The 12,225-nt window shown below is 46.0% G+C and overlaps 1 protein-coding gene across 7 annotated transcripts in view; it reads left to right on the forward strand.

Annotated features, from left to right (window-relative positions):
* PRPSAP1 (phosphoribosyl pyrophosphate synthetase associated protein 1) overlaps window positions 1-12,225 on the forward strand; it is a 747,041-nt gene that overhangs the window by 591,136 nt on the left and 143,680 nt on the right. For 3 of the 7 annotated variants that reach the window (XM_069654687.1, XM_069654688.1, XM_069654685.1), the window contains one exon: window positions 6,774-6,812. The exons of the other annotated variants lie outside the window; for them this stretch is intronic. In XM_069654687.1, the coding sequence (XP_069510788.1) occupies window positions 6,774-6,812 (39 nt within the window). The remainder of the gene's footprint in view (window positions 1-6,773; window positions 6,813-12,225) is intronic. 7 annotated transcript variants of the gene reach the window in all.

Genomic DNA, 12,225 nt, shown 5'->3' on the forward strand with positions numbered 1-12,225 from the left:
AGGAGGTCCTTTCCTGAAATGGCAAAAAAAAACCGGGACCTGTTTTTACAAAGGGGGCTCAGACGCCATCTTGAAAAACATGTCTTCCGCGATTTAACGTTACCAGAGCTACGGATAGTGTGCGGTCGGCAAAAATCATGGTAGTTCGTGGTAAAACCACTTCCAGCAGCAATTCTGAGAGGAAAGGGTAGCATTTGACTGCTAGGTGACTATCTAGACATAGTGTCATGATCTCTGCTTCCGAAAGGTCAGGGTTTTCCCAACTCCCTTGGAAGCAGATCCATAACCCAGGTTCCGAGTGCCAACCAGTCCCAATTGGGACCTTTTGGACCCAGTCCTGGCGCCAGTGGCACCAGGCTCATAAATATGCCCAGTCCCAGCGCTGGAAGCGCCGGGCTCATAATGCTTGGGTGGACTTACCTGCAGCAGACCATGCTGCTTACTTGCCTGCCAGTTGAGCCTCTGATCCTCTTCTGTTTGGAACTACTTTTCCTGTTGGGTGGGGCAGGAGCCACTCCCTAGGTTCAGAACACTGGAACTCTTCTGGAAAGCAGGAACTCTTTTCTTACCTAGGCGTGGCTGTGGAAGGAGACACCTAAGCACTACAGGAGGCTATTTAAACCACACCCGATGGATGAATCTTGCTTTGCGTTATTCTGCATCCTCTGCAGCAGAACGCTCATCGTGTCTTCTGCATCTGATCCTGGGCCTAAGGAAAAAGGCTTACCATCCTGAATCCAGTCTTCAGCAACACCTATAAAGACAAGAAAGAACAGATTAGCATTACCGTCTTCAATGACAGCGCTTCACTTACCTGGTCCATCGGCTGTCACCAACGCCTCGCGCTGCATTCCGGCATCTGAAAGACAAAGGCTTACCTACTCTTCGTGCGCTCCGGAGGTCTTCGCGCTGCATTCCGGCATCTGAAACACAAAGGCTTACCTACTCTTCGTGCGCTCCGGAGGTCTACGCACTGCATTCCGGCATCTGAAAGACAAAAGCTTACCAACTCTTCGCACGCTCCGGACGCCTTCGGCGCTGCATCCCGCATCTTAAAGACAAAATAAGGTGCGTTTAAAGACATTGGGGAACTTTAATACTCACGTGCCATTACTCCTTTCCACATCTAACCCAGTGGGTATTCCGGCACCCTGCAGCCGCTCCGAACTTGTACCTGCAAAATAAAAAGACAGTTAGAGCGCATTGTGAAGCAGGCAACAAGCGCTTACTTACGTGCTTCCAGGCGCTTCTATTCATCACACGGGCTCCATCTTCAACTCACTTCAGCCCGTCATCCGCCATCGCCGGAACCCTGCAAAACAAGAGACATCATTACTAAAGACTTTTAAAGACATTAAAATTACTCGAAACTTACCGTTCGTGCAGTAAACGACGGACAGCAGTCCTCTGAAGTCAAGAGGCCTGCTCCCCTTATCCAGTGAAGAAACTGGTTACAGCACCCTGCCCCGAGGCAGATGGAGAGCACGGCGTTCACTTACCTAAGGTGAGAGCGTTAACCTTTGGGGTTCTACAGGAGAAGAGAAAGGGAAGAAGAGAGAGACATTCAATAACCCAGTTCATTAATCCCATATTTTCTATCTGCAGACATTTTACCCTTCGAGTCAAACATACAGTGCACAGAGGTCCAGCCCAAAGAGCCAGCCGTGTGTTACACATCACCTTTGAAGATACGGTATACGCCCAGTCAAGACCGGCGCCTCTACGGGAATCAGGTGAGCGTTACACATAGGGGATACTAAGTAACCCCTCCAGCACTCTATTGTAAGATGGGGTGTGCTGGGTCTAGAAATTTAAAAGACTAGTAAAGTCAATTTCACTTTACATACTCTGGGAAACAGTAGTTTATCCCAGAGAAGGTATTTTAGCCTTGGGAAAGCCTGAAAGGCTTCCCTGTGCCATGCACTGAGGGTGCTGTGTGACACAAATGAAAAGATGATACCTATGGAGTTGGTTAAACTCCATAACCAAAGGAAATAAACACAGAAAACAAACAGAATTAAAAAGTTCAAAGTCCCAAAGTTTAGCAAAAGAGCTGGAGGGCTCAAATCACATTTATGAGAATTCTCCCTAACAGGAAGGTCCTCCAGTAAAGTTCGTCTTGGGGTTAGTTGGTCCTACCAACCCAAGGGAACAAGTTTTCTGTTTCGGGTGGGGGGGTTCTCTAGTCGATTTAGAGTTGGAGCTTCAGCACTGCAGCACGGCTTCCCCGGGCAGTTCAACGGTCCAGGAGGGTGCAGCAAGCGTATCTTCCAGTTTCCTCCGTCGGATGTTTCGTCCAGTGGTCGACTCGGTCTTTGGTACCAGAACCCTCTCCTTCTATGCAGGTTTATCCCATTCATGCACAGCCTAGGTGTCGCTCACACAGCAGGGTTGCTGTCCTGCATGGACAGCCAGCTAGCCAATCACAACTGGGTGCCTTCTGGTAACTAAGGAGACTAAGGACGGAGTTTTGGGCACCTCCCTCACTTCCTGCCCTGCTAGACACACTGGAGCCAGAGGTGGGTTTCAGCACTGAAGCACGCCAACGTTAAAACGCACAAAAGGGTTAAACATAACATGGGGTGTATTGGACCCACATTGGAAAAACAGGTAAGTAAAGTCAATATCACTTTACTGGTCTTGGGAACAGTAGTTCACCCAAGAGAAGGTATTTAATTAAACCTTATGGGAAATCCAAGGGCCTTCTCTTGTGGCACTGCACTGAAGGTGTTGTGTCACAATACAAAAGTAGATGCCTATGGAGTTTGTGAGACTCCAAAAACAAAGAAACGGAGTCCAAATTAAATCAAAAATACATGAGGGAGTATGAAAAAGGTCTTGCTCACTCCAGGATAAAAGTTCAGCAAGAGCTGGTGGTCTCTAAGGTTGAATGGAATTAGCACAGAAATGAGAATTTCCCCTAACATATGTCATTTATAACGTGCCTGTACTCAAGTGTTTGTAGGCCTGACAAGACAAGGGAGGGGAAGACTGAGGTAGGACAAGACAAACCGATCTTACTAGGCCTTGTGTCATTCAGATCGTGCAGGTGCGACAACGCTGAGTGCAGGGGGGGGGGGGGAGTGTCCGGGAGAGGGGTGGGGGTGGGTTGTGGGGATGGGAGTGGGGGGGGGGGGGGGGAGTCCAATCGGGACAGCATTGCTCTGAGCATTGGTATGACTAAGTGCAGCCAGGGCAGCGTGGCTGCATGTAAGTGCAAGGAGGCAGAGGACTGTAGAGGTTACAGTTACAGCCCCTAAGTGCGTGGTGAGCCCAGAGGGAGTGCAGGGGAGACTGATCATAGAGGAGCCCCCCACGCCTCAACTGTACTGGCTTGGTAACATGTTGGCACTAGTGTTCAAGGCATGAGCATAGAATGGTGTTTTAAAAAAGGCTGTTGGTGCTGTTACAGCCCTGCGTGCAAGTGTTTATTGCTGCTGTTTGGGAGATGTATCATTTTTATGCTTCATCCACTCCCCTAGTGAGTAGTGAAACCCCCAGCACTTTCTGGTGGACGTTTGTCTGAAATCCTGAATCAGTGGAGCCTTTTTCCACTCATTCATTCTTATGGGCTCTGTCTTTTGATACTCTTCTTTGTATTTTACCTTTCCTATGGAGTCTATTTTCCTCCTTTACACTTAAAGGCATCTGCATTTTACTATTGCAGCACACAGCTCCTTATGGACAGTGTTGCTGGTGACCCTTGGGGTCCTCTTTTGAGGTTCTTTTCTTTATCCTAGAGTAACTACAGTTCTTAAGGATACTTAGTATCTCTCCAAAACCTTTATAGTCTGAGAGATTGGGGGACACACCACCTTATGTGGAGTGCCAAAGGGATACCTAGTATCCCCCTACTATCTGCTCCTGTGACCTTTTAGTCATATAGACAATCTCATATGGCTGGTGGCAGTGGACGTGTTCTACCAACTATTGTGTAACTTTTCGACAGCAGGCTATGTCCATAACCTCAGTAGTGCACAAAAGGGGCATGCAAGTACCAACTTGGGACCTCACATCCTTTTTTGCCATTACTAGCGTGGTTGTTCTTTGTCAGCCCTTCTACCATTCTGGGAGCCGCCTGTGTGTGCGTTTTGCCTTTGGCGGGAACCCTTGGCTGTCACTGCCTAAGCTCCATAGTTTCTGGGTAGTCAGCAAGTGGAGGAGTTTTCCACCCCCACCCCCCCCCTTCCTTTGTCTGCCAGAGTGCCGGAATGGGACCAGCTCCCACTGAGTGTCTGTCTGTCCTGACGGGCAGCCAAACAGCCCTTTCTGTAAACTGCTGAGGAAGATTGCAGAGTAGTGAGTGATGGAACTGTATAAAAGGTGAGGCTCCTGGAGTGAAAAGCAAGTCCACCACTGGGAGCTGAAGTAAACGAAGACTACCAGAAACGCCTGCAGAGCCTTTGCAACACTGTGAAGCGACAACTGCTGTCCTGACCTAGTTTTCTGTGCGACAGAGGAACTCTGAAGAGGTCCACTCCTTACATTTTAACTGATGGGAACAACAAGTCCCAGAGCCATCTCCCGAGTTCCGGTGAGTTTCCAGAGCTACGGAACATAAATACCAGGAGAGCTGCTACCAATTTCATCATACACATCCAAATCTTTGGTGACCCCTCAAGGACACTCCAGAGATCCGATCCAACTCGCACAGACCCCCTCAGCAGAGTGTGAGACTGTAGGAAGCAAAGATGATTGACCTTGGAAATTGCGCCCTTTGTTGGTGCTGTAGAGAAGGTGCCAAAATCGCACTGTGGCCAAAGTTGAGGATGGCCGTGCCAGATGTCCTCCCTCGAGACTACTGCTGAGAGATCCTGTCCATTGTCCTGCCTTTAGTCTTCAGACCAAGGAATCCGGAGGTCGGGTCCAAGGCTGCAACATCATGGAGCATCCACCACAAATGTTTTCTTCAGACGTAAGGTACTGTGGTGGGGGAAAGATATTGCTTACCCATTTCCCGAAATTAGCTTCAGTGCATTGGAGTGCACGTAGGTGTCCAGGGCAACCCTCTTACCTCTGACCCAAGCCGCTGCTTGTGTCTCTTTAGCGAGTCCTTTTACAGGGTCTCCAACATTGGTTAAGTCTTCTTGTATTTTTCTTCCTAGATACTAGAAAGTATCCACAAGAACTTTTGACTTCTGCTGCTTTTCAAGACGTTAAGCCTCTCCGAATTGCCTTTTAGCTAGGGTTGCGTTTTAGACTTTAAAAGACTTGCTGTGCAGCGAAACCGCCTCTAGAACCTGAAGCTCTTCTAGGATAATACTAACCAACTGTTTTCCTTCCCAAAAATCACCATCTTATATGTGTATGCTGACCAAATACAATTACTGTATTACTTTGTTGGTGCGTGTAATTAATGATCATATAGCAAACCTGTCACTCCTGTAACAATTGTGCGCGTTCAGCAACTACCAATTAAGAAGTTTTTGAAAGTATTGTGAAGTATGCCCATGTGTGTTGGTTTATTGTGGCAAGTATTTAACAGTGACTCTTGTGTAAATATAATCTATATATTAATATGTGTTTCTTTGATGTGCATTGCTGGCTAGATTCAGTTTACTTGGCTATAGCTCACATCTTCCTCTTAAGATAAGCCACTCTACCAAGGTCATTGAGTAGTACAGACTAATACTAAGAACTGGGGGGGGGGGATCTACAAACCACTGGGATAGCCTACTAAAGTCATACCTCCAAGTGGGACTTTAGGAAAACTCCTAACAACTGCAAGAACCAACTATGAGTAATAATGAGAAGGGCGTTTGGGGGCATGCTTTCCCTCCCTTCGTTTTGTACCTAGAAATAAACAGTTATAGGGCCTCATTACAGTAAAAATGCCAGTAAAATTACCTGTAATTCCGGCACCAGCATTTTTACCGTGCCAGGGAAACACACATTTCTCGGTGGGGGCCACAGAGCTACCTCCAGGCATGACATGCTGGGAAATCGGGCCCCCACCAGCATTACAATGCTGCAATTACATCCATGGAATAAGGATTTTCTGCCCTTGTAGGCACCTGTAAAATCCTGGTAATATTGGGCTATCGGGTGCCGGTAACGGTAGGGGAATTTTGGTGGCATACCGGCAAACGCGTAATAAGGGCCATAGTATTGCCTTTTGATTCTTTAAATGCTTGCGGGTTTTGGGGGGAGGGGGGGTGGCAAGTTAGCTCTTTAACTGCTAAAATGCTCTATAGTGGACAGAGAGAACTCGCAATTTACTAAATCGTCATGCTGCTGGCATCTGTGCATATCAAGTACGGGTAATGTTGAGGGTAAGCAGATGGCTGTCCAATTGGTTACTCTGATGCAGATGGGTGTCTGATTGGTTTCTCTGCCCGAAACCTTCTAGGAAAATGTGGAAAGAGCAGGAGTGAGACAGTCTTAGTGTGAAATTCTCATGGGAGTGTTTAAAGTAAAAACAAGCTTTAAACCCATCAAACATCTAGCAGCGGACGTTTTCACTCCAGATTACCCAAGTGAGAAATTTAGATGTTTCATACTTCCGCCATTCATCGCTACAGGATTGCGAACTCTTCTACGTTTGTACCACTAGATTTCAGGATTACAAAAAGCATGTACGTTTACTGACATTGAGCTGCAGAATTAGTGTTACAGGTAAGCAGCATTTCCTTTAATGTAAAAGGCACCTTAGAATTTGTTGTACTCATTGTGAATGTCTCTTGTCTTTAATTTCTATTGGGTATTGTGATGTTTCCTGTACATTTGGTTTTCTTTTGCATTTTGCTTATGCGCTTTTTATGTTTTGCTACCAGGCAGGCATCGATCACCGTATCCAGGCTTAGAGCTACCAAGTACGAAAGCATCTAACAAGCCTGTGCTTAGCCTCGTTTGCTTTTCTTGCATTTTGTGAGTTTTCTTCTTCCTCACCCACTTCCCTGCTCGACTAATGTGTGTGTGCAGGTAGCATGAGACACTACATTGTGATAATAAAAACCCAGAGGCGCTTCTACATTGGAGCAAATCGAGAGCAAGCAGAATGAGCATGTGCACTGTGATTCCATAGATGCTTCTGAAGTTTTATTTTTACACAGGAATGTTTTAGAGAAAGTGACATACAAGATTATGGTTATGCTCAAGCTGCCTTCATTGCCTTTCATTGGGTTTCTTATAACCAAGCATGTATCTCCGCATAGATCAAAACAATATCAAAGTAAATGGCCTTACAACACCTACGCCCCAAAACTGTAGCTTCGTCCCATTGCCTAGGGAGTCCTATGTGTATTGACCTAAGGAAAGGGGGAGATGAAGATTTCTGAATATTGGGGTTACTATTTTGAGTCGCTCTTACATTTTATCTGGAAATGTGAACAGCGCGAGAATAAACATAGGAGTGTTCCTTGTTCTTGCTTTGTGGCCGTTTGTGCATAATGCAGTGGGCATTTGAACACTTCTTACACTAGCACTTTTATGGACCATCTGAGTGGTTGTATTCTAAGCTAAAAATTGTGGAATGCTGCCACTTGGGCACAAAGAATAACCATAGTAATTTAATGTGTTCGCTAGTGTTAAACCTATAGGAACCAGTAATTTAAATGTGGCATATGTATCCTATTAAAGCTCTAAACCACCTTGTTGGACATAGCTGGGATTCCGATAGACCATGATGTGTTACAAAATTGTAGTTAAAATCATCAATAGGTCGTTTCATTAGATGTAGGCAGGTGCTATTTGTGTGAACATAGTACTCTGTACTGGCTGCATGGTGGTTGGAGCACTATGCTTGTTGGGATTCATTTATTTTTTAAAAACTTTTATACAGCACTGGCCCTACCCAGAAGGTCTCTGAATGCTTTACAAAGTTCAAAAAGTAGTAGGTGACAACTAAGTTACAATGTCAGAATAGGATAGCAAGATTAGGATAGGCAAAGGATAGCAGAGGAGGTGGTCTGGCTGGTTGGGTGAAGGAAAGAGGTTGGTTTTGAGGCTTTTCCAAAATATGATGGACAGTACAGTTGTGGGGGTGCAAGGGCGTTCCAGGTTCTGGGAACTGTTGTATAAGATTATCGTACCATGATAAATCTTCCTGACCTGTGTCAACCCCAGAAAACTTTGCTTTGGCTAGGTAGCTATTTTACCTTGTCCCTAGGTTAAGGGGAAATCTCCGCCCCCTAGCCCACCCACCTAGTCTTTTACTCTTTTATGGGTGACCTTTATATGTCTCTCCATAGTGTGTGGTTGAAGTTATAGTTCCCTACAACTTTTGGGCTTAGGCTGGCTTGCCCCTTTGGGCTCTCCTGTTAATTTCACGTTCTTATACTTGGGTGAACTACAGTTCCCAAGTACTAAAGAGGGATTTCCTTCCCCTTTTACATTTTGCATAAGTGAACCAGCACACCCCACCTTACTTTGTTGAACAGTCTTCTACAGGAACTCTGACCACTAGGTCCCTCGTCTCCTTTTGAGTGACTCACGCAATAGAATATTGAATGACTGAATAAGAAAAGGATTCTGGCTTCAAGTAGAACAAGTGTTTAAAAGTGTACTTGTAATTGAGTTGGTTGGTAAGTGTAACTCTGAGTGAGCCGTTATAAAAGTTCATACTTGCCTTGCCTGACGTGTTGTCCCATTCTGAAAAGTATATAGAAGGTTATTTTACTCACCTGTGGATTGGTTGTGCCTCTTTACAGGGCTGTCACAAGATGTGGTGAGGCCCGGGACAAAACATTTGGTGAGGACCCCTTACGAATGTATGCACTGGGCCAGCGGCGGCACTAGTTTGAATGGAGTACCCTCTAGGAACTTCACAAACAACATTGACTACAGGTATAGGCAGCACAACCTTTGGTATAAGCTTGTTCTACACAGTTTTGGTAGTGTGTTGAGCAACCAGGCTTATCACAAGAGGGGAAATGTGAGCTGTAGTGGAGTTACACAACGATTCACAGTTACAGGTATTCAAATAAACTTACACTCAAGGTTTCTTCCATAAACAAATAACAATTTATCAGTCAGTTATAAAGCCTTCTTCAGAAGGGAGCAATAGACTAGTAACACACAAATCTACGTCAATACTGTACACTCTGAGTTTCTGAATCAGACAAGACTCTTTTGGGATGGCCCACAAACACACCTACACCCACAGGTGACTTCTGTAACAAGGGTGCTGGGGACATTAATATTTACTGTTGGCATTCAGAACACTCTTTAAAGGTTAATAAGGCAATGTTATTAGAGCACTAGAATTTACAAATATTCATAAGCAGGGCAAATACTTAGTCCACTAGAAGAGTCATTGAATTCAATAGGGTAAGCCAAAGTCGATGGGCAAAAGTCTTGGATAGGATAAAGCACTTCTAAGAACGTGTGCAAAGACTTTTCCATTACTTACCAGGAGTCTTTGAAGAAAAGAATCGATTGTAGGGCCACAAGCTGATTAGACTTGTGGAAGTTACAAGTACTTCTACAGTATGAGGTAAGTTCTCTTAGACTTGTTTTGCAGTACCTTGGTAAAGAAGAAAAGATGCAGCTGAAGACTTCTGTTCCTGTGCAGCTCTGCTGGTCTCACTGTCCCTGGGCCTCACTCGTGGGAACAGAGGGAGGACTCCTGCACTGTCAAAACTGGTAACCGGCAAACTTTACTTTCAGTGGCTGTTTCGCGTTTCAGCTCCTTGCAGTACAGCAAATAGCAATAAGCACGGTTCCTGGCTGTCGAGGTGAACTTTCCTCACGTCTGATGTCCCGCACTCAACTGGGGGGGGTGGTGAATCTCAGGCTTGGTCAGTCCTACTTCGTGGGAGTCCGGAGGATCTTCCAAAAGCTTTAGACCAGTTTACTACACACACAATTTGGTGTCCCTCTCCCTGGCTCTACGGTTTCCTGGCACAACTCTGAGGAAATTCAACCAGCTCCGAGATGGATGTCCAGGTGGCTTACTCTGGAGTTGATTGGTCCCACCAACTCAAAGGGAGAAGTCGTGCTTGTAGGTCTTCTCTGACGATGCGAACTTGGCAAGTAGTCACTGCAGCAGGGCTTCACCGGGCAAACCAACGGTCCAGGCGTTGAAACAGGCGTCCTATTCAAGCTCCTCTTCGGTTCCTTCATCCAGTGGTCGACTCTGCCTTCCAAGCCAAAAGACTCGCCTTTTACTCAGTTCTCTCCCATTCATTCCAGCCTAGCTGTCACTCACCCAGCAGAGTGGCTGTCCCTGCCGGACAGTCAGCCAGCCAATCACTAGAGTGCTTTTGGGTCTCCTCGGAGACTAAGCGCAGGGAGTCTCGGGCACCTCCCTCACTTCCTGGCTACCCCAGACACTTTGGAGCCAGAGGCGGGTTTCAGTCCTGAAGCCCGCCAAAGGCGAATGAACAAAGAGACCAAACCTGGTTTGGAGCACAGAGAAAAACTAGTAGGACCTTTCCACAAAGAAATGGTGAAAAACGAAGACCCGGGATCATTTTAACAAAGGAGGCTCAGCGCCATTTTGAAAAACATGGCTCCCGAGATTTAACTTTACTGGAGCTGCGAACAGTTCGCGTTCGGGGTAAAACATGGTAGTTCATACAAAAACCACTGCCACCAGCCATTCTGAGAGGAAAGGGCAACACATAAATGCTACATGTGTAACTAGACACAGGGGATACTAAGTAACCCCTCCAGCACTCTATTGTAAGATCGGGTGTGCTGTGTCTAGAATTTCTCGGGGACTAAGTGAAGTCCATTTCACTCCACTCACTGCTCTGGGGAACAGTAGTTAATCCCAGAGAAGGTATTTAAACCTTGGGAAATGTGGAAGACTTCCCTGTGGCACTGCACTGAAGGTGCTTCATGACACAATTATAAAAGATGATACCTATGCAGTTGGTTAGACTCCACAACCAAAATGAAACAGTGTATAAAATCACATTAAAATACATGAGAGGGTGGGGAAAAGGGTCTCGCTCTCTCCAGGCAAAAAAATCCAGTAAAATTGCTGGGGGTCTCTAAGATGAAATGAAATGCTATTTTATTTACATCACGCTCGTACACAAGTGTTTCAGAGCCCGACCAGGCAAAGGGAGGGGAACAAGGGAGAACAAAAACAACGATCTTACTAGGCCAAGTGACATTGAGAACGCGCAAGTGCATGGGAAGGGGAAAAGGGGTAAAGTGCATGGAAGGGAAAGTGCGGAACAGAGGAGAGAACAGAATAAATACATAGGACTAAATAATTAAAGGTGGTAGTGCAGCCAGCAAGTGGCAAGTGCTAGGTTAAGCAAATAGGGTAGATCTGATGAATGCAGAAGAGAAGTGGGTGAGGGTCTGTATGGGTACAGATGCAGACCCTAGTGCAGGAGGGTGGCAGGGTGAGCAGGTACCGGTGCCCGAAGGACAGAGGGTGGCCAGGTGAACGGTGCTGAGAGAGAAAAAAGATCAGCAGGGGAGAAGAGGGGAGAAGGCAGAAGCGAAGAGGAAGGTCTTGAGGTGCTTCTGGAACCGGAGGTGGTTCTCCAAGTTTCAAGGTGGCCAGGAGGCTGTTCCAAAGGGAGGCCCCTGGAGGGAATTAACAAGTATTTGAGAATTGGAGGGAATTAATGTCATTTATTAATTTTGGAGGGTCATGACACATTTTTGAGAATTATCCCTAACGGGCACCTCTTGAGTTTGTGTGGAGGAACACAAATATGGTTTATTACTACAACTGCCAATCAACTACAGCAAAGTTAGATTTCTCTACTGAAGAAAGGTTTATGCCAGACTAAAGTTTGTATCATAGGCATTAATATATATATCGGATGGCATGACGGCATGTGGTGAGTGAGGCCAGCATTAAGGAGCACCCTGCCCCTGTGTGCGCATTGAAACACATCTTACACAGTGACAGATGACGTACGGTGGAGGCTGGTGAATTTCTGAACTGAAGAGGCTTAAATGTTTGTGCCAATTATGCAGGATTGACAGAGCACAGTGAGGGAGCCCAAGCCAAACAAGGGTTGCTTGAGGGGGGTTCTCACTCCCAGGAACTTTTCTGAAACATTGGGTTAAACCTATGCTTTTTACAACACTTTCTTTGTAAAATTGGGTAGAAATCCATACAGTTTGCAATTGGTTTTGTATGGAAGTACATGGAAAAACCCACTAGTTGCAAGGCACCAACCGTGCACAGGAACATTTTTCAATACATTTCATGCCGCCTTTGCAGACAACATATGCTAGTATAAAAATTTCTGGTGCGTGTTAATCTGCTTAGAATCACATGCTGTGCATATAGTCCGACATCCAGTGGTAACC

The sequence above is a fragment of the Ambystoma mexicanum genome, chromosome 3q (assembly GCF_040938575.1).
Source record: "Ambystoma mexicanum isolate Mex_15411 chromosome 3q, UKY_AmexF1_1, whole genome shotgun sequence".
Lineage (NCBI taxonomy): Eukaryota > Metazoa > Chordata > Amphibia > Caudata > Ambystomatidae > Ambystoma > Ambystoma mexicanum.